General features: G+C 37.5%; 1 protein-coding gene across 1 annotated transcript in view; it reads left to right on the top strand.

The window, feature by feature from the left end:
* The window catches only part of LOC107628295 (fumarate hydratase 1, mitochondrial), a gene marked incomplete in the record, with an annotated part of 4700 nt that continues 1033 nt past the window's right edge, over positions 18326-21992 (top strand). The window contains 14 exon segments of the mRNA XM_016331046.2: positions 18326-18592; positions 18707-18824; positions 19059-19208; positions 19476-19586; positions 19782-19865; positions 20207-20305; positions 20437-20487; positions 20578-20627; positions 20715-20796; positions 20909-21003; positions 21118-21184; positions 21320-21370; positions 21544-21639; positions 21934-21992. Coding sequence (XP_016186532.1) covers positions 18435-18592; positions 18707-18824; positions 19059-19208; positions 19476-19586; positions 19782-19865; positions 20207-20305; positions 20437-20487; positions 20578-20627; positions 20715-20796; positions 20909-21003; positions 21118-21184; positions 21320-21370; positions 21544-21639; positions 21934-21992 — 1271 coding nt within the window.

Here is a 21992-nt window from a genome sequence, read left to right as displayed (position 1 = left end):
CCGGATAAAGCGTGGCAGGGACAGGTCCTTACCCTCCATCACACACCATAGGAGGGTGATCATAGCGGCAGGTATATCGGTCTCGTGAGTACTCGGCATAATGAAGTTGCTAAGTATCTGATGCCACAGCCGAGCCTCATCATTCTAGAATGCCCGCTTGATTCCCTTGGGCATGGTGGTGTTTTGACCCATAATCCAAGGAACGGTCGGGTCAAGGGCTATCCGGCCCTTGACTGCTTCCCAATCAAACTTCAGAAAGTGCATGTCTTCCTCAGCTTTCAGATAACCATCTGGCTGATCAGATTTAGGCAGAAGCTTCAGAACATCTTCAATTGCCTCTTCAGTAACCAAAATCTGCTTCCCTCTGAGGTTCACTGCATCTAGGGAGGTCTTGAAGTAATTGCAGTAGAATTCTCTAACCCAAGATGTATTGACCTCAGTCAGGGGTCTCTCCAGGAAGAACCAGCCTCTTTGTTTGATCTGATCAGAGGTGTATTGCTGGAGTTCTCCTGGGATCTTCAGAGTCCTCTCCAGGCATAGGTTCCTGGAGTTTGCAAACACCGGATACTTCAGCTCACAGTATCGGTTTGCAAACTTCACTGGGTCATTAGCAAGGAGCAGCTGGTCGGCCTTCTCCTGCGGGGTGAAGTTTTTCTCCCGCCAGGAGGCATCATGCATAAGATCTATGATAGACATAGATGATTCTCCTCTTTTACGTTTGCCAGTGGTAGCCTTTCCTTTTCCCTTTCTCTGGGAATCTGACATCTTGAAAAACAGAAAACCAGGATATAATAAAAATAAGAAAACAAATAGGCAAATAGTCAAAAGAAACACAAAGTGGCAAAGGAGAATTAGAATGAGGTAAATGAGTTAAGTAAATGTGCATTAAGGATTGTAGAGGAGTTAAAAGGTCGAAAGGAAAAATTCACAATTCAAAATGTAATAGAAGGCATGTTAAGTAGGAAAAATTATCAGTATGCCATGGTTAAAGGGTTAAAAGAAAGTGAAAAACCAGAAAAAAAGATTTTAAAAGGTTAGTTTGGTTAGAATTAAAAAAGATTTCAGAAAATTAGAATTAGTGAGTTAATGAAAAATGGGTTAAGGTAAGTGGCATAAGGATAAGTTTCTAAGTAACAAGCATTCATAATTAGAAGTGATAGGTAACTCATAACCAAACAAGAAAAACAGGTTGATGATGATTCAAATAGATATGGAAATAGCAAAAATTGGAATCAAACATCAAAAATGCAATTTATGAACCAGGAGATCAAAGAGAATAAGAATGCGTGCCCGGCATTCATGAATGGGTTTGGGTATAGCAGAGGAAAGTAGAATTCAAAATGCCAAAATCAAAACATGAATGAAAACATTTTATAGAAATTTGGGCAGCATTCCGGCTAAAGTTGGATTGTCCCGGAAAATAAACAGCAATCAAATAGTTCATATGAATTAAAATTAAAGCTTGCAATTACATATAAGGAATATGAACATGAAAATTCAGTGTAAAGAGCAGCATGAAACAAGAAATCACAGCATATGAACATTACAAACATCACAGCAACAGCAGAATTGCAAATTTGAGAAAACAGAAACAAGAACAGTGCAATTAAACAGGCCTAAATCCACTAACCACATCCTAGGCTACCTAACAACCTAAAATTCACTACAACATGCATATCTAACTAGCCTAAACATAAACATAAACAGAAAATAATGAAATAACGACTAAGGATAGAAGGGTGGCGTTCGTCGGACCTTGGTAGGCCGAATAAGGAGAGTGGGCAGAAAGGTGGCTGGGGGTGGTGGTGACGGCGTCTGGCGCGGCGGCTGGCAGCAGTGGGCACGGCTGTTCGGGGCAGGGGAAAGAGGGGATGGGTAATGGGGTAGGTGTGTGTGTGGCGGATGGGGGGCGTGGCTGGGACGGGCGGCGGCGGTGGGTGGTGGTTGCGAAGGGGGCAGAGGCGGAGAGGGTGATGCCAAGGCATCATAGGCTAGTTTCACTAGCATTTTTCTGTTAGTTTTAGTTGTTTTATGCATTTTCTTGAGCTTAAAGTAACCAAAAATGGGTAAATGAAGAACAAAGTAATGAACCATCCACAGCCGCGTGGGGCACGCGGTCGCGTGGCTGGAGCGAAATGGGGGGTGACGCGATCGCGTGGGTGACGCGATCGCATGGAGGGCCAAAAAAATTGAATGACGCGATCGCCTGGGGCATGCGATCGCGTCACTGGAATTTGTGCGAAATGCACGAATCCAGCGTCGTTTCTGCGCAACTCTCTGTCTCCTTCTGGGGTGTTGTGCAATCCATGCGACGCGGTCGCGTGGGATTGGTTGTGTGCAAGTGACGCGATCGCGTGGGTCATTTGTGCGAAACACACAATAGTCGCATGATTCCAGCCTAACTTTCTGGACGTTGAATCTTTACGCCGATCTCCAGGTCACGCGATCGCATGGATGATGCGGTCGCATAGAGCACCTTCTTCTCTTTTTTTTATGCAGTATGCAGAATGCAATGATTAATATGAATGCGATGCAAAATTCCAGGTTCAATATTATAAAATAAAATAAAACTTGAAAACAAACAAAACGAAATAAAAATTGAAAAATGAACGATCATACCATGGTGGGTTGTCTCCCACCTAGCACTTTTAGTTAAAGTCCTTAAGTTGGACATTGGAGGGGCTTCCTGTTATGGCGGCTTATGTTTAAATTCATTCAAAAATCTCCACCAATGCTTGGAATGCCAATAGCCTCCGGGGTCCCAAACTAGGCATGTAAAGCTCCTGAGCAACTTCAAACAAATTTTTAGGCTCCCGGAATGATGAATGTCGGAATAGATTCTAGGATCCCAAACCTTGCTTTTAAATCTGCCTCCATCTTGATCTATACTTTTCCATCCAGGCGGTTTAGAAAGTAGATTCTCACCATGGTGACCAAACGTTTTCCTAGATCCATTCAATTGAACAAGATACCAATCCGTGCACTTCAAGTTGAAGCGTGGAACCTTATTGAACCTTGTGCACCAGCTCTGAGCACGAGCCATTTCCCTCTTACTCTTAAAGCCGCAGAGAGCTCTAAGCTGGCCATCTGTTTCAAGCAAACCGTATTCAAGTGAAAAAGTAAAGCTAAAGGTTAAGGATTGTACCCACTTGAAGCTTGTATTGGGTGGTAATGGCCTTGGGGTAGGTGTTTCCGGTGGTTCTGTAAGTTCTACTCCCTTGTGCTTTTCTGTGAATTCCTCCACTTCTTTGCAAGGTTCTTCAAATGCATCTATGTCCTGGTCAAAGTCTTCTGTGTCTTCCTCATCACTCGAGTCATAGATTGGAGGTTGAGAGAAATCTACCTCTGCATCATCTTCGTATTCATTTGGGGAAGATTCTTCGATCTCAGAGAATTCACTTGCGGATGCAAGTTCATTACTAAGAGAACTTGACTTGTGACTATCATCATCAAGGGAATTTGTGTCCTGGGTTATTCCGTCAAGTTCTTCATAAACGACTTGCCTTAGGGATTGTGCACTATCCTCCTTAGCATCAACTGTAACGTCCTTGACGGAGTTCTCCTCAGCTCTGAATTCCCATGGAGGTTCAGCGTCTCCTAGATCTTAATCCAACTCTTCTTCTTGCGTCATGACAGCTTCTTCTAATTGCTCTAGTACGAATTCATTCTCTGTCTTGTCCACTGGAGTTTCTAATATTTCCTTCATGCTACGCTCTTCGTTAGATTGTCCACACGGGGTTGTGGTTGGTCCTTGAATGTTCGAACGTCTAGCAGCTAATTGAATTACTGCTTGCTCCAGTTGTCGAATGGTTGTTTGAAGTTTATTTACTATTTCCTTGAGGCGAACCTCTGATTCTCGGGGTGATGGGTTTGGACATGATACATAAGAAAGTGGTGGTGCTTGGGAGTGATTGGATTGGAACTGGGGTAAATAGGGATCATGTGGTGGCGAATGGTGAAGAGAAACGTGTGAGTGTGGTGGTTCGAGGTTATGTTGAGAGGATGGTCTATAGGCACGGGGTGGGGCTTGTTGGTAGTTACAAGGTGTCCACCATATCTATCAGCTGGGTATGCATTGTAGAATGGTCATTGTCCATGATATCTTGGAGGGTGTTGTTGCCTAAAGGGTTGATTAGATCCTCTTGGCTCCATCCATCCTTGATTGGTCTGACCTTGATGCATATTCCTGCTGTGGCTTCTATTTCCTTCAACAAAGTTAGAACCAAACTCAAAGCGAGAGGGGTGAGAGTTCATAGTAGCAAATAAAATTAAAAAGGGAAAACAGAAATAAATAAACAAGTAAAAGAAATATATTTACAATAACCAATAATAAGGCACACGTTAGCAGTTCCCCGGCAACGGCGCCATTTTGATGAGAGAACTTTTGCGTGGTCTAGAAATTTGCGGATAAATCCTCGTTGCAAGTATAGTTTCTAAACCTTCAAAAGTCCTTTCATACAAACGTTTTGGTTGTCACAAGTAACAAATCCCTAAATAAATTGTTAACCGAAGTATTCAAACCTCGGGTCGTCTTCTCAAGGAACTGCAGGGAAGTATGTTCTTATTATTGGTTATGGAGATTGTAAATTCGGGGTTTCAAGAATGAGGAACAAATATGACAAATAATTTAAATAGCAATTAAAATAAATAAATACTATAAAGCAAACTTTTGGCAAGGTATGAGAAATTGGGAAGTCCAGACTTAGTTATCCTTATCAATAATAATGAAAGTTGAATCTTAATTCCACTTAGTTAACCTTTACTAAAGCAAAGGAAAGTCAATGGACTAATTAGTTTGATCTTCGAATCCTATTTATTTCCTAAGAAAAGGTTGGGATTATTGAAGTTCAGTTCAATTAGCAAAGATAACAGTTGTCAATTATGTTGAGCTAAGATAACTCCTGAGTTCCCGCTTCTTAACCAAAACCAAAAGGGGGAAAAGTAAATTTGCTGGAATAAAAATGTCTTCAGATTGGAAGCAATGGTGACATAAATAAAAGAGAGCAATAATAAACTGAAATACCTCAAATAGCATTAATTCAAATAATCTGGAACATAGAAGAGTTCATAAATTAAATGGTAAAAGTAAATAATCAATTAAAGTAATGGAATGAATAAAAGTGAAAGGGAAGCTTAAAGTAAAGGAACATTAAACCTGGGATTGAGAGTCACTCCTAAAACTAAGAGAAATCCTAAATCCTAAGAGAGAGAGGAGAGAACCTCTCTCAAAACTAATCTAAATCATGAGAAGTAACTAAATTGGCGAGCTCTCTTGAATGGATGCATTCCCACACTTTATAACCTCTGGTCTATGCCTTCTGGACTTGGATTTGGGCCAAAAAGGGCTTCAGAAATCACTGGGAGCGTTTTCTGTAATTTCTGGTGCGTGGCCTCTGTCACGCGTCCGCGTGGGTCACGCGGTCGCGTCAGTCAGAGCTTTTCTTGTCACGCGGTCGCGTCAGTCATGCGGCCGCGTCATATGTGTTTTGCTTAAGGTGTGCGGTCGCGTCAGTTATGCGGCTGCGTCGCTGTTGATTCGCGCTTGGCATGCGTCCGCGTCGCCCATGCGATTGCATGGATGCCAGTTTCTTTAGAAACTCCGTTTTGTGCTTTCCTTCCATTTTTTTGTATGTTTCCTTTTTCATTCTTTAAGTCATTCCTGCCTTAGAAGATCTGAAACTACTCAACACACTAATCATGGCGTCGAATGGAAATAAAGGTAATTAAAATAATTAATTTTAAAGCATAGAAAACATGTTTTTCACATACATCACATAATAAGGAAGGGAAAGTAAAACCATGCAATTAATATGAATAAGTGGGTGAAGGATTGAATAAATCACTCAAATTAAGCACAAAAATATATCATAAAATATGGGTTTATCACCACCTCTGTTTTACATCCTAGGTGTAAAGCTCTATGTGGTAGGGTGTTACATTATAGTATCAGAGCAGTTCGTTCCTATAGAGCCTGAGGGACAGAGTGACTATGCTTCTGAGCATACTCTGAGTTGTGTTTCGTGCTATTTAGGATATCTGATTGATAAACATAGCATAAGGTTCATGAGTTTGCATTTGGAACTTTGAAGCACTAGACTCGCAATATTGAGACTGATCACCTTGATATCACCTGTTTCGTGTGAACAAGACCAGATGGCGACTCGTGGACGCAGTCGCGGGCGAGGGGGAAATAAGAATCAAAATGAGAAACGTGAGACGAATGCAAACAACCCCGCAAATTTCATGGCAACCTTGGAGAACATGGCTGCGGCATTGTAGGCCGCGGCTGCTGCCTTAAGAAATCAAGCTAATAATGGAAATGGCAGAAACAGGAATCATGGGCCAATGACTTTAGCCACTTTTCTGAAGGTACATCCCCCGACCTTCAGACGGACCACAAAGCCTACTGAAGCTGATAACTGGCTCCGAGCAATGGAGCGGGCCTTGCAAGCTCAGCAAGTTCCCGGAGAACAATGGGTGGAGTTCGCGACCTACCAATTGCAGGATGAAGCCCAATACTGGTGGAAGGGAATACGACATATTCTACAACCAGACGGCGTTGTGATATCTTGGGATGTGTTTCGGACTGAGTTCTACAAAAAATACTTTCCTAATTCAGTAAGAAACACTAAGGAGCTTGAGCTGCTATAGTTAAAACAAGGTCAAGTGTCTGTTGCGGAGTACACAAATAAATTTGAGGAACTGTGCTGGTTTCCCCAAATCTGTCAGGGTGCTCTGGAAGACTTTGAGGAGTGGAAATGTATCAAATATGAAGGAGGACTCCGGAGTGATATTCTAAGCTCAGTTGGGCATATAGAGATTTGAACTTTCTCTGAATTGGTAAACAAGAGCCATGTTGCTGAGGATTGTGTGAGAAAGGCGGCTTTTGGATAAGGATGACCATCAGACATTTGTTAGGAGAGATCAGGATAGAAACTTTGCACCGAGGGGCCAAGAGTTTAAGAAAAGTGGTAGTCACCAGAGGAACAATAAAGGGAAGCAAGTAACTAATTACTCAGAGGATATGAGGTGCCAAAGGTGCGGATGTTTCCACCCGAATAGGCTGTGCCAAAAGGATTTAGGACTATGTTAGAAATGCAGGATGCCAGGTCATATCTCTAGGGACTGTCCCCACCGGAGAACTCAGGACGCCGATTGGGCGTAGTCACCAGGCGGAGGTGATCACGAAATTGCTAATCTAAATTTAATTGCTTATGATCATCTTGGGATGCCACAATTAGTTTTAGTTTATGACAGAGATGAGGACTTTGAGTTAAAGGTGACAGGCTTTACCGATGACTTGAATGCGCATATACTAATTCCTTAACTTATAACAGCTAAATTTAAATTTTTTTTCCTTGCCGCTGGATGGTTTGTACGGGCTACCAACGTTTCAAATCAATTTTTACCATAGGATTTGTGTCAATAAATCTTCATGACTCAACCCATCCTTTCCTTTAGAAGTTGTGCCAGGGTGCTATCTCGAATTTATTCTTAAATGACAGTTTGATCATTTTCTGAATTTCATTCCTAACACACATGAACCTGTCCCTTGCAAAGTGAGTTCGAACTTGTTGTGATATGAATAAATGATCCATGAATGTTGAAAACTTGCTGTGAGTAGAGTTTCTCTCATTTGTGGAGTGTATCCTTTAAAATCGGTTGAGACATCCTTGACTTTATACGCTGTGCTCCTTCTATCAAAGATTCTTTATTTGAATTCTTTTATTGACATGCACCTTAGTTTCTCTTGTGCATTTCATTATTTCTGTACAACTCCGTTTGACCGTATGCAAGATTTTCTTTTGACTTCTTGTGAACCCCGATCATGTTGCTCGTTTGTCTCCTTGTATATAACATCTTTTTGAAAAATCAACCCGTACTAAAATTTGCGTAGCGCACAACTCCTAGATGCAACCATTAAAGTGTTAATTCCTTAGAACAAGGCTTCTAAACGCAGAAATAAGCCTGTGACGCTACAAAGAATTTGGGAGCCTTAATTCTTGTCAACCATGTTACCTACAGTTAAGTTAACATGTTAGGATGTACCTTTTGAAAGGACGCTTAGATGCACCTACAGTTAAATTTGGGAGCCTTAATTCTTATATATATGTTATATACTTATGTGCTCAAGTCGGTTTGTCTTTGCGAGCCGAGTCTTGAGTTTTGATATTTGTACCTTGGAGCTCTCTTTCGGTTATATCTATATTAGCTTCTCTTATCTTTCCATTTTTCATTTACGTAGCATGAGTGTTGCGCTTTTCATTTTACCATTTTCGATTTTAACCTTTCTTCAAAGGCTCCTAGTTATAAATCTTTTTCACTATATTATGTATATAAATTTTTTTACTTTTAGAAGTCGTAGCACCTCGCCACCTCTGTTTTACATCCTAGATGTAAAGCTCTGTGTAGTAGGGTGTTACATTAATGATGAAGAATTATTGGTCAGATGACACATATGGGGTTGGGTGTCGCATTATAAGGCTGCTGAGTCAGCAATTCAAGTTATAAATATCCTAAATGGATAATTATAAAAGCTGGATATATTAAAACACAAATAATATATATATATATATATGGGTTACTAATATAAATGACATTAGCAACATAATAAATTACTTTTAATAAAGTAATTTCTAAAAATAAGAAACTCCAATTTATGAAATGAATTATAACTTATTTATATTTATATTTTCAAAATTGTGGGTCGTTACATTACATTTCATTAGTGGAGTTTGCGTACAACAATAGCTTTCATGCGAGCATTGGAATGGCTCTGTATGAAGCTTTCTATGGACAGAAGTGCCAGTCTCCACTGTGTTAGTATGAATCCGGTGAATCTAGTATTTTAGGTCCAGATTTGGTAGCAGAGACCACTAAGAAGATCAAACAAATTCAAGCTAGGATTCTAACTGTGCAAAGCCGACAGAAGAGTTATGCGGATCGACGAAGAAAACATTTGGAATTCGGAAAGGGAGAACACGTATTTTGAAAAGTTACTTCAACAATTGGGATTGGAAGACTAATTAAGACGAAGAAGTTGAACCCAAGGTACATTGGGCCTTTTGAGGTGTTAAGACAAGTCGGGCCGGTGGCTTATCAATTAGCCTTACCGCCACATCTTTCTAACTTACATGACGTATTCTATGTGTCACAATTTCGTAAGTACACATCGGATGCGACTTATGTGTTAGAGCCCGAATCGGTTGAGTTGAAGGAGAACTTAACATTTCAAGTTACACCTGTGAGGATTGCTGACACGAGTGTGAAGAAGTTACGCAGGAAAGAAGTTTTCTTGGTGAAGGTAGCCTGGAGGAGAGCAGGAATAGAAGAACATACTTGGGAGTTGGAGTCAGAGATGCGAAAGGTTCGAAAATAAAATAATAATTCTATTGCCCAGAATAGGTTCAAAAATTTAGAAATATTAATTAGAAAATTTAAAGGTAAAATTTTGATTCAGCAGATTTTCCCGAGCGGGAAAATATAACTTTCTGCGAAAGAATGCATAAAAATACGTACCGGCATTTTAGCCGGCAGTACCTGCTTAAGTCTTTCTGGTACTGCGAGTGAGAAAATAAAACTGCAAAAATACTTAGAAAAATATTTAGAATTAAAAACTGAGCGTTAATTTTAAAGGTTTTGACCCAAAGTTTGGTAAAATGAACCAAAAACGGTAAACGGTTGGACCGAGCCCAAGTTGGGGCCAAGCCCAACATATATATTCACCATTTATGAGCTAATCCAGCTCATTACACACACAATGAGAGGGAGAGCAGCTGAGATAGACAAGGGAGAAGAACCCTAACAATGTTACTATTCACTCTCATCTTCAATCGATCATAAATTGTGTTTTAGAGCTCTGATTTGCGTGTCGTTTGCGGCCACGCGAAGCTCTTGTTGAGCTCTTTGATTTCATCCCAACAAAGTGGTAAAGAACTTTCAATTTTTTACCCATTTCTCTGCCCTAATAGATTTTTAATTTTTGGGTTTAGTTATTGAGACAATTTTTGTGATTTTGGTTGTTTAGGTGTGATCTAGCATTAGATTATTGTTGGGTTTTGCCCCAAATACCGTTGGGTGAGGTAAGCCACTTCAAAAACCCTTGTAGTTTGATGTATTTGTGAGCCCTAGTGATTAATTTTGGTAATTTATATGGATATAGATTGAATTATTGTTGATTGGAATTGAATTGAGAATTGGTCCACTTGGAATTGAGAATTTTGGCTGGAGCTTTGTTGAACTTGTTTGGAGGTCATTTTTGGTGATTTTGTGCTTGTGTGGAAATCGGTCAAGATATGGTTTCAGTTTCTTTTAAATAATATGCAATGTGGGCAACTTAGGCTAGTGGACCTTAAGATAGGATTGAATCGAATGAATTGCATGAATTGGTTAATTGTTGTTGAGTTTATTGTGGTAATATGAAGTTCATGATGATTATTGATGTTGATAATAATTGATGATAATTTTGATGTGATGATTATGGATGATGAGTATTGATGTTGATGACAAATGATGAGGATTATGAGTTTTGATAATGATATATTGATGAATAACGAATGTGAGGGGTTGGAATGGTGTAAATATGGTATAATTGTTGAAATTGGGGTATAATGAGCTGATGAGGTGAGAATAGAATGGTTTAGGTGTTTAAATGCTTGAGTAATGATGGAGGTTTGTTTTGGCATTGAATCGGGTATTATTGGTTTGATTTTGGTTGAGTGTTTTGAAAATTAGAGGCTTTTGATAACTTTGATAAAAACCTGTTTTTGACAAACTTCAACGACCCATAACTTGGCTTCTAGGCTCTCAATTATAGTGAAACTTATTTTGAATAAAAATTGGGTCCGTAAAGTTTATAATGTTCGAAGAACAGACGAAAAATGATTTTTAACGAAAAAGTTATGCACGTTTGAAGTTTAGGGTTAAAAACTGAGTTCTGCGAAAGTTGAAGAATTTTGAGGTCATGCGTATGCATAACCCATCCATATGCATGATGGGCATTACAAGAATGAAAGAGGCTTGTGCGAGTGTTGTGTGCATACCATGTGTATGCACAAAAGCAAGGTCGTGCGTACGCACGACCCATGCGTACGCACAACTTGCATTTTTAGAAACAAATATTTTTCATACGCGTGATTATGTTTTTGCCTATCCACTCTGCTTTTTCATCTTTGTAACCCCTGTTTAAGATCTTTTAACTAGTGTCTAGGCTTTGGGATGAGTGATAATGTACTAGAAAAATTTAAAGGGACAATTTGTTATGATTTTTAGAGACGATGACTTAGGTTTGAAACGTACTATGGATGAAATAGCTAGAGCGGATTGGTGGAGTATTGAGTTGATGATGAATTGAGAAAAATGAATGATTGAGGTTGTTGAACATGACGAGAACGATAATGATCACTGAGACTGAATAATATATTATATATGAGCTATGATTGGTAAGTCATTGTACGCCTGGCAAGGACGGTGGTTAATCCCGCTTGTTGAGGTTGCAGTGCCAATGTAAGGATGGTGGTTAATCCTACTTATGTTCAGATGTAAGGTATGAGGTAGAGTATTCCGCTCATATCCTTTCGAGTCACAAGAGTGTGCCAGACTATATCCCTAAATAGTGTGCCGGGCACTATATCCCTGGAGCGCTAATTGTAAGAACCGCGAATTAATTAACGTAAAATAATAATAATTTAATTGCCCAAAATAGGTCCAAAATTTTAGAATATTAATTAGAAAATATAAATATGATATTTGGACTCAATAGATTTTTCTAAGTTGAAAAATGTAATTTTCTTCGAAAAATTGCGTAAAAATGCATATCGATAAATGAATCGGCAGTACCGGCTTAAATCGGTCAAGTACTGTGGGAGAATAATTAAAAACAGTAGAAAATCTAAGAAAAATATTTAGAATTAAAAACTGGGCACTAATTTTAAAGCTTTGATCTGAAATTGGGCCAAACGGGCCAAAAACGCTAACGAGTTAGACCGGACCCAAGTTGGGCCCGAACCCAACATATATAACACTCCATTAATGAACCCATCAGCACACAACACTCACAAACATAACACAACAAAGCTGAAGTAAACAAGAGAGTGAGGGTTTCCATTTGCACTATTCATCATCAACTTTCCAAGCTCATAACTTGAGCTACAGAGCTCCGAACGCCGCACTGTTTGTGGCCACACGATCACCACGAAGAGCTCTACAAAACCCATCCAAGAAACTGGTAAGAAAATCATGAATTCTCTCTCAGCCTTTCCTTTCATAAATTCGAAATTTTGGATTTTGTATTGAGTGAAATTTTGTGATTTTGGATGTTTAGGTACACTCTAGCCTTTGGTTCTTATTGGGTTTGACCCAATCAATATTGGGTAAGGTGAGTTTATTGCCAACCCTTGTGACATTGTGATTATGATGAACCCTAGATGTTGAATCATGGTAAATTATGTATGTCTAGCTTGGAATATTGATTGTTGAAGCTTGTTAGAGTTTATTGGTGGCTTTTGGTGAATTGTTGATGGTTGAAAGCTTGTGGGACACAAATTTTGGTGTATAGTATATATTGGGAATCAGTCAAGGTATGGTTTCAGTTTTCTCTATGTAATATATAATATTTCTGGACACTTAGGCTAGTGACCCATAGGATAGGTTGAATTGAAATGGCTTGTTGAATTTGTTGCATGATGATGTATGATGTATTGATGACTGATGATTTGGGTGATTAATGTTGTTGAGTTTAACAAATAGCGTTGAATATTGATATTGTGAATGGTTGAGGTTGGTTATTATGATTGGTAGTGATAGAATGATGATTGATGAGTGTGTTGGTGGAGAAATGATCATAGTGTCATGTGTTTGATATTTGAGGTTGATGATATTGTAATGTGAGTGGAAATTTGGTATGAATTTTGAATTGTGACACAAAGGGCAAGTTATGAGGTAATTTGGAGTTTGGTGTGGTTTGGATTTGGTTTTGGTTATGGATTTCAAGGATTTGAAAAATTAGTGAACTTTGGTAAAAATAAATTTTTGGTGAACTTTGACGGATCATAACATGAGCCTTAAAGCTTAAAATTGAATGAAATTTGTTTTAAATTAAAGATGGTTTTGAGAACTTTAAATTGATATAAAGTTTATAGAAAATGGATTTTTGTAGAGGAAGTTATGACCATTAAAAGTTTGGTATCAAAATCTGAATTTTGTGATGTTGCAGAATTTTATGATTTCTGGTTTGTGTGTGCACACACACTGCTGTGCGCGTGCTCTAATCAGTGACTATGCACAGCTTTGTGCACACGCACACCCTGTGTATTTTTAAAAATGTGCGTACGCACACACTCTTGTGCGTACACACACACAGCGAGGTGCCTACTGTTGGGAGCGCTAGCACACTCTGGTGCGCACACACACCTTGTGAAATTTGCAAGCTGTGTGTATGCACAGCCTCGTGCGTGCGCATACGCTGTAAGGTGTATTCTGTCGAGGGCGTTTGCACGTATCTGTGCGTGTACACAGAATGGAAATTTTTACTCCCTGTGCACACGCACACCTCTATGCATACACACACTTCTTGAAAATCTTTCTGGGCGTGCATACGCACAACCTTATGCATATGCACACTGTCCTGATTTTCAATAAACATATTGTTTTTAACTGTTTTACCTTTCCAGCAAGCTTGCAAACTTCTGAAACATTTATTTATGTCTCTTTAGCTTGTTTTTAGGTGTCAAAACATGGGGGATGCTTTAGGTAAGTTTAATTAGATATTTTTCTTGTAAAAAGTTTAGAAGATGGAGACTTAGGTTTCTAGAGTACTGAGGACGGATTTGGTTGAATGAGAAGGCGGAGTATTGTGTTGATGATCACTGACAATGAATTGTGAAAATTATGAATTGATGGTGGTTGAGACGAGTCTGGGACTCGAAATGGAATGATGCATCACTGATATACTAAAAAATGATTTCTAAAAACCACTGAATTACTGATTTATACTGAGATTGTTGAGATGCTATGCGCTGGCAGGGACGGAAGGTTAATCCCGCCTGTTGAGGTCGCGGCGGCGGCGTAAAGACGGTAGGTTTATCCCGCTTTTGTTGAGATGTGAGGTCCGTCGCAAGAGTATCCCGCTCGCATCCCTTCGGAATCACTATAGTGTGTATACACTAACATCCTAGACCGTGATCCAGACATGATATCTCGAGAATTCCCATTATGAGACCGAAGGGCGACATCTCCATGGAGGTGTGTCGGGTTGGCAGTTGAACCGACAATGTGATATCACAGCCAATAGGACAGGCATTCATCATGTGTATCTTCTATCTGTTTGTTTGCTTTGCCGACTTGAAATTGCTTGCCTAATTGTATAACATGATTAATTGCTACTTGAATTTCTTGATATACATGCTATACTTGTTCTTTACTTGCATTGTATTATCTGTGTATTCTACTGAGATTGAGGACGTTCGGAAGGCGGTGGCGATGGGATCACATGGCGGTTAGGCTGGCGAAGGCTGTGGGATAGCAGAGAATTGTTAGATTAGAAATCCACTAAGTTAGATCACCCTTTATCTTTATGGTTTTAAATTATGTTTTAAAGTTTACTTATGGTTTAAGCTTAAATCTTGTGATGGATATGAAGTTCTAGGATTGCCTCTGGTGTTCCGGAGTCTTATATCTTACATCACTGGGCACTATTACCATACTGAGAACCTCTGGTTCTCATACTATATTCTGTTGTTATTTTTCAGATGCAGGTCGCAACCCACCTCGGTGAGTTGCTTTGATGGTGACAGAGCGGAGGATCTTCACCATGTTGTGAAGTCTTTTTGATTATTTTGTTTAGTTTTTCTCACCTTTTGTATTTATTTTGCCTAGAGGGCTAGAGGCTCACTTTGAGAGGAAGTTTGTATAAGCTGTTTTACTTTCTAAACTCTGTATGTCTGTATATAACTAGCCGGTTTAAACTCCATGGGCGGCGGCTAGATTCTTATGACTATTATACTTTGATATACTTGTATATATGTCTTGATATTTGTACGTATATCTTGTGCCTCGATTATTGTAGCTTTGTGTGAACGTTTTACGCTTTGAAACTCTATTTTTGAGATTATTTCTTCATCGGGCTTCTAGAATTATTATTTCTTCCTATATATAAATATGTATAAGCCTTAGAATTGTCGTAACCTTTTATTAACCTTTGCTTTATGACGCGAGGTAAGGCTTAGGGTAATTAGGGTGTTACACTAACGCTTTTGTATCTTTGTTTTCTGTGTCTTTGAGTTTTTATTCCTTCATTGGGCTTCTAGTGTATAATATTCTTTGATTATATATTATGATATGAGATTTAGAATTGTCGTGACGCATTATCGTCCTTTACTTTACGGTTAGAGGTAAGGCTTAGGGTGATAGGGTGTTACATTTCACATAGCGTTACATAATGTTTACCCAGAACTAAAACCTGTACCTTAGTTGACAGCTGTTTTAACTTTTGGATTTTTTCTCTCCAATCAAACCCAATCCTCAACCAAACCTCCTCCAATCAAGTCAAGCACTCCATCCGCACCAACCCGCACCAAGCAATCATTATTCAATCTAGTTACACTAATATTTCATATTCTCAAGCTAGAGTTTCACACATAATTAGAAAAAATCAAAGGAAACGAATTTTCTTACCTTGTACCACATGATCATGGGTCAAAATTCTGCTAGAAGTTGTGCTTGAGCTTTTGCTAAAGTATCAAAATCACAAACTTCAATACCACTCTAACCAAAATACATTTTCAGTGAAAAAATGAAAAATAGGTAAGACTTTTCGCGAGTAATCACTACAATAGTTAGATAGAATTGAAGAGGACGATGATAGGAATGCGTGAGCACCAACAGATCGTGGATCGGAGCTACAGTTTGTGAGATATATTTGAAGTGATGAATGAATAGTAATAATGATCTCTCTCTCTCTCTCTCTCTCTCTCTCTCTCATGGCCGAATATGTTATATTTTGGGTGAATGGGGAGTTAAGTCATGGGCTTGGGCCTAAGTGAAGGTCTGATGTAATCTTAGCCCATTGGCGCTATCTTGGGCCAAAATCTTTAAGATAAGTGTTTGGATTTTTATTATAAATAATTTTCTTGCCATTTTTACAGTTTTAGTTTTCTAACTCGCATTACCAATCGACTCAAGCTTTTTTGTGCTCAATTTATTTTCTAAATAAAAATTTTACTGGTAATATTTCAAACTATAAATTTTAAATTTCTAACCCTTTTAGCTCACTTTTAATTTATTAAATAATTATTTATTTATCATTTATCTGACTTTGCAGGCCCTACATGAGTTTTTTCTCGTCAAAATATTGAGATCACTAATAAGAGAGTTAAATGCTTGAAGAGGTATTTTCTGATGAATAAAAGAGGAGAAAAGTAAACATTAAATTTGCAAGCTTTTCTGATAGTAGAAGTGTCTTTGATGATTATGACTTCTTGAATGATAGAGTCATAGTCTATGCAAAATCTTGATGGCTAATTCATGGTGGTAAAACAAAACTTCTTTAATCAATTGTTCTTAGGCTACTAAGGTAGCCATCTTCATCTTCTTGTTGTGAAAGAAATTAGAACACTTATTCCTTTAACCATTCTCTAAAAAGAAACAAGTTGAAAAATAAACGTGTAGAAAATTTAGTACTTGTTCCCACTAATCTTACACTCCGTTTGGATCAAGAGAATATGGGGGAAAAGAAAACATAGGAAAAGAAATTGGATGAAAAATTAAGTTTTCCTTCGTTTGGATCATCAAAGAAAATAAAGAGAAAAGGAACAGAATGGAGTGTCGTACAGCATAATATTTTCTCTTCTTCTATGACATGAAAACGGATAAAAAAAAACAAATAAAGACACAATTATGTATTTGCCCTTAGTAAACAGAAAATTAAAAATTTTTCATTTTACTTTCTTCCAAATCTGAAAACTTATCTCACGTCTTCTCTCCATTTTTGTGACTATCGCTTTTTAAAAAGAATAATATATATTTTTATTTATGACATTAAAAGATAATAGAAAAGAATAAATTCAAAAAAATAAATTCAAAAAAATATTATTGTTAATAAAGATAACACGTTAAAATTTTGAAATATAATTTGTATAATTGCTTTTTATTAGAAAAATAATTTAAATACATTGGTATATTATAATTTATATATAATATAAAGAAGGGTATTAATGTAATTCCACATACTAATAATTTTTTCTCTTCTTACTTTTCTTTTTTTCCAAACACAAGAAAAACTTCCTCCTATTTTCTTTCTATTAATTTTCTCTTCATCCAAACAACATAAAAAAAATCAACTTTTCCTTTCATTTTCTTTTCTTCTATTTTCTTTCCTTTTATTTTCTTTCCTCTCATTTTCCATCTTCCATCCAAACAAAGTGTTAGTCTTCTTTAAAAAAAAAACTCCACAATACAATAAATACAATAAAGGAGAAACTATAATGTGAGATATTGTCGGAGATGATTTATTACCAATTGATGAAAAAATTGTCCTTGAAGTTACCCACCTTTCTCTTGATAAACGAGAATTAAAAAGAATAACTTTTTTTTAATGATAAAGATATCAACTATATATGATAGAGAAATAGTATGATTTTAGATAATTTTTTTTATGTACATGTGATGTACAAAACTCTTATTAACTCTATTAAGATATAAGAGTTTAAAATTTTATCTTTTAAATACCTATACATTTTAAGAAGAAATGTATATCATATGGTTGCTTTTGAAAATAGTTATTAATTTAATATTAATTAATATATTCTTTATATTTGTGTGTCTTTGTGTCTAACAATTATTTAGAATTAGTGTGTCGCCATGTCCCATATTGTATCGGTTTCTATATCTTATTTTTGTCTATGCTTCATAGCATTTATGTAAATAGACAAAAACGAATGGTTTTTTACAATAATGTTACAAATATAAATTTTTTTATTAATTAAGTCTAATCAAATTAGTTTAATATAACAAAAATCAATTATAAGTTATAACTATTATTCTAAGTCGATCCAATGAGTTATAATTCAAATAGCATAGACTCCTCATACTCAATTAAGAGGTCGCGGGTTCGAGTCACATATCTTTCCAAATTTTGCCAATGAGTAATAGCTCAAATGACATAGTCTTCCCATATTCAATTAAGAGGTTACGGATTCGAGTCTCCTATCTTTGATTAAAAAAAAAAAACTATTATTCTAAGTCTTATAGTTTAATTTAGTTAGTAAAAAGATTTAGGTGCCAAATAATTTTTTTTTTTCATTACTGTAATATTGGTTGGGAAGCGAGCCTAACCAAACTCACCCATTCGCCCACTTGTGTTATAGCATTTGATCAGAAGAACAAAGTATTTCATTCTCTCGTGCGGTGTAACACTGATTCAATCCAAAGTCTCAACCATGGCGTTGTACGTGCTATCTCGCCGTTCATCACATCCCTCCACTTCCCAATTCTTCCTCGCTCTCCGTTTCGCCGCATCCTATTCCAGATCCTATTCCTCTTCCTCCTTCAGGGAAGAAAGAGACACCTTCGGACCCATTCAAGTTCCTTCCGACAAGTTCGTTTTCCTCTTCTTCTTCTTCTTCTTCTTCTTCTTCTTCTTCTCTTTACCTCTCTTTCCTTTATTTATAAATCTAACTTGTTCGTTTTGTGTGGTTGCTTGCGCTGTTAGATTATGGGGAGCTCAAACTCAAAGATCCCTCCAGAATTTCGATATCGGTGGCCCCCGTGAACGCATGCCTGAACCCATCGTTCGTGCCTTCGGCATCTTGAAAAAATGCGCTGCTAAGGTTTACCATCAGTTAATTATACTCTTCACTAGTTGCTCATGTTCTTGTTTATTATTTTTGTGAATTTTTTCCTTAGCAATTGTTTTTTTTTTTGGGATCTAATTTTATGCACTATAAATGGCAGCGTAAAGTTTCTATATTTTACACAGGCATTTTTAGGGTTTGTTCATATATTTATTTGTTTGTTTGTGGTTTGGATTTGAACCTGAGTTTCTTTTCTTTGTTGTAATCCAGGTGAACATGGAGTACGGTCTTGATCCCACGATTGGGAAGGCAGTGATGCAAGCAGCTCAAGAAGTGGCAGAGGGCAAGCTAAATGACCATTTTCCCCTTGTTGTTTGGCAAACTGGCAGTGGCACGCAGAGTAACATGAATGCTAATGAGGTTGGTGCAAACGGTTGATCATCCTTGTTTGGCTTAGTGGACTTGTGACTATGAATGTTAATCTTCATTGTTTGTGATGATTTCTAATTAAATGAAAAAGACCTGAGACAATTAAGTTTTGGAACATTTACGGAACTGTTATCTTTTTGAAATTTGTATTTTGGGTGTTGTATGAGTGTATTATGACTTACATGAAGCTTTGTATCCATTTGATCATTGCAATGAACAGTTCTTTATGGTGAAAGTTTTTGTGTTGGACTAATTCAGGTTATTGCTAACAGAGCGGCAGAGATTCTTGGTCATAGGCGGGGCGAAAAGTTTGTGCACCCAAATGACCATGTCAATAGATCACAATCTTCCAATGATACTTTCCCAACTGTAAGAACTAGAAGCATTTTTGTATGTCTGTTGATTTAGTTTCTGGAAAAATCTTATTTAATCGGATCCCTATGTTGGGGTTGCAATTGCTAGACTAAATTGTTCCTTTATTTTCTTTACTCCCTGGTTTAATGTTTATGCTTAAAATACTGATTCTCTTTTATTTCATATAATCCATATTTTTTCCCTTTCCAGGTAATGCACATTGCAGCTGCCATGGAAGTAAACTCAAGACTAATCCCCAATTTGAAAACCTTATATTCTACACTAAATGCGAAGGTTTGTTCATACTTTAGTCATTTTATACTACATAGTAGATTACGGGCTCCCTTCTGCAAATCCATGTGTCATCTTGGTTAGGTGGGATATTGAATGGTTTACATCATTTTTGCAATTTTTTACATCATATTTGCATCCTCTCCATATTATATGAGACATGGTTTCGTTTGACCCCCTTTCTTTTTTGGGCTATCAAGTATGCAATTATGGTGACGCAACACTTTTAGAAACCTCCGACATTTGCCTTTGTTTGCTTTACAGTTAATGACATCTATTTTTTGAACTTGTGTTGTCTGTGTTAATTTTTTTTTTCTCGGCCTTCTCTTTTAAACAATTACCAGTCAATCGAATTCAAGGATATTGTCAAGATTGGACGCACTCATACTCAGGATGCAACACCTTTGACACTTGGACAGGAGTTTAGTGGGTATACTACTCAAGTAAGCTTGCTTTCTGGTGGCTTGTGTAGTTTGGTATTCTGTTTACTATTGTTGTTGAAGGGGCTACAAAATTTGTACCATTTGTGGTGATTTTCCTTTTCTTCATTACCTTTTTCCTTTATCTGCTGCAGGTGAAGTATGGCATTGATAGAGTGATTGGCACTTTGCCACGAATGTATCAGGTTAGACATGCAGCACAGATATGAAATACTAGTTTTTCACTCATTTGCTTTTGGATTTCTTCTAACCGAGTAGAGATGATTCTTGAACAGCTAGCGCAGGGTGGTACAGCTGTAGGGACTGGATTGAATACAAAGAAAGGGTATGCATCCTTTCTGCTAGTGAAATGGTTTTCTTGTATGGTCTTCTTTTTGGTTTATTTAAAGAGTATTTTCCGGACGGTAATCAGGTTTGATGCAAAGATTGCGGCGGCAGTAGCTGAAGAAACAAGGCTGCCTTTTGTCACAGCAGAAAATAAGTTTGAGGCCTTGGTTTGTTACTGGAACTTATTTTTTGAAGTTAAATTCTTCGTGTGCTATGTCATTGTCCTAGCTTTTTCCATCAGTCTTTGCATTGGCTTACGTTCATATTCTCCTTTTGTAGGCTGCACATGATGCCTTTGTGGAAACAAGTGGTGCCCTCAACACCATTGCAGCTTCTTTAATGAAGATTGCTAATGATATACGGTTATTGGGAAGGTATAGTGTATACTTATACAGCATTGATTGCCATTTCTTTTTGTTTCCTTTTATTCTTATTGAAAAAATCACTCATGTTCTTTCATTGGCTTTCTCGATGCTATCCTATTATAGTGGTCCCCGTTGTGGCCTTGGTGAACTCATTCTTCCTGAAAATGAACCAGGAAGCAGTATCATGCCTGTAAGATCCTAATTCTCGGCGACTCTATATACCTGTTACAGAAACTAGCTGATTTCTTGTTTCTAATAATATTTGATTGTTTTATTTGTCTTACAATTGGGACTAACTCTAACTCACAATCATTTTTTGTTTCAGGGGAAGGTTAACCCCACCCAGTGTGAGGCTTTGACAATGGTCTGTGCGCAGGTAAACATCAATTCACTTCTTCAATGTCATGAATAATTGAGTACGGATTAGCTAACAGTTGCTTCAATGCTTGGAGCTTTGGTATTTCGTTCTTAGTACTTGTAATAAAGCTGTGCACTTTTAATTTTATGATGACCAGCAGTTTCTGAATTGTTACAATTTACCTATTGCAGGTCATGGGAAACCATGTTGCCATCACAGTGGGTGGATCAAATGGTCATTTTGAGCTTAATGTGTTCAAACCAATGATTGCAAGTTCTCTGCTGCATGTATGTTCTATATTCATTGTCATGTTATTGCAAGTCTATAAATGATGCAAAACTGGAACTTCTTGCTATCTTTTGGCTGATATTACACCATTTATTTTTTAAAATAAATTTGAGGCACCATATTTGATATTAATAGTGATTACCCCAAGAAGAAAATAAGGATGGCATGTGTGCCGTTTAATATACCCTGTTTGTTTTATGTTGCGTACTAATCCATGCTTCTAGAATGATATATCGCCTACAGTAATACCATATTAATGTTCAATAACCTATTTTTGTTCTGATTTATGATAGTCGTTGAGACTGCTTGGAGATTCATCTGCTTCCTTTGAAAAGAATTGTGTTAGAGGTAT

This window comes from Arachis ipaensis, chromosome B01 (assembly GCF_000816755.2).
Source record: "Arachis ipaensis cultivar K30076 chromosome B01, Araip1.1, whole genome shotgun sequence".
Taxonomy (NCBI): Eukaryota; Viridiplantae; Streptophyta; class Magnoliopsida; order Fabales; family Fabaceae; genus Arachis; species Arachis ipaensis.
This window is presented reverse-complemented; position numbering and strand designations above follow the sequence as displayed.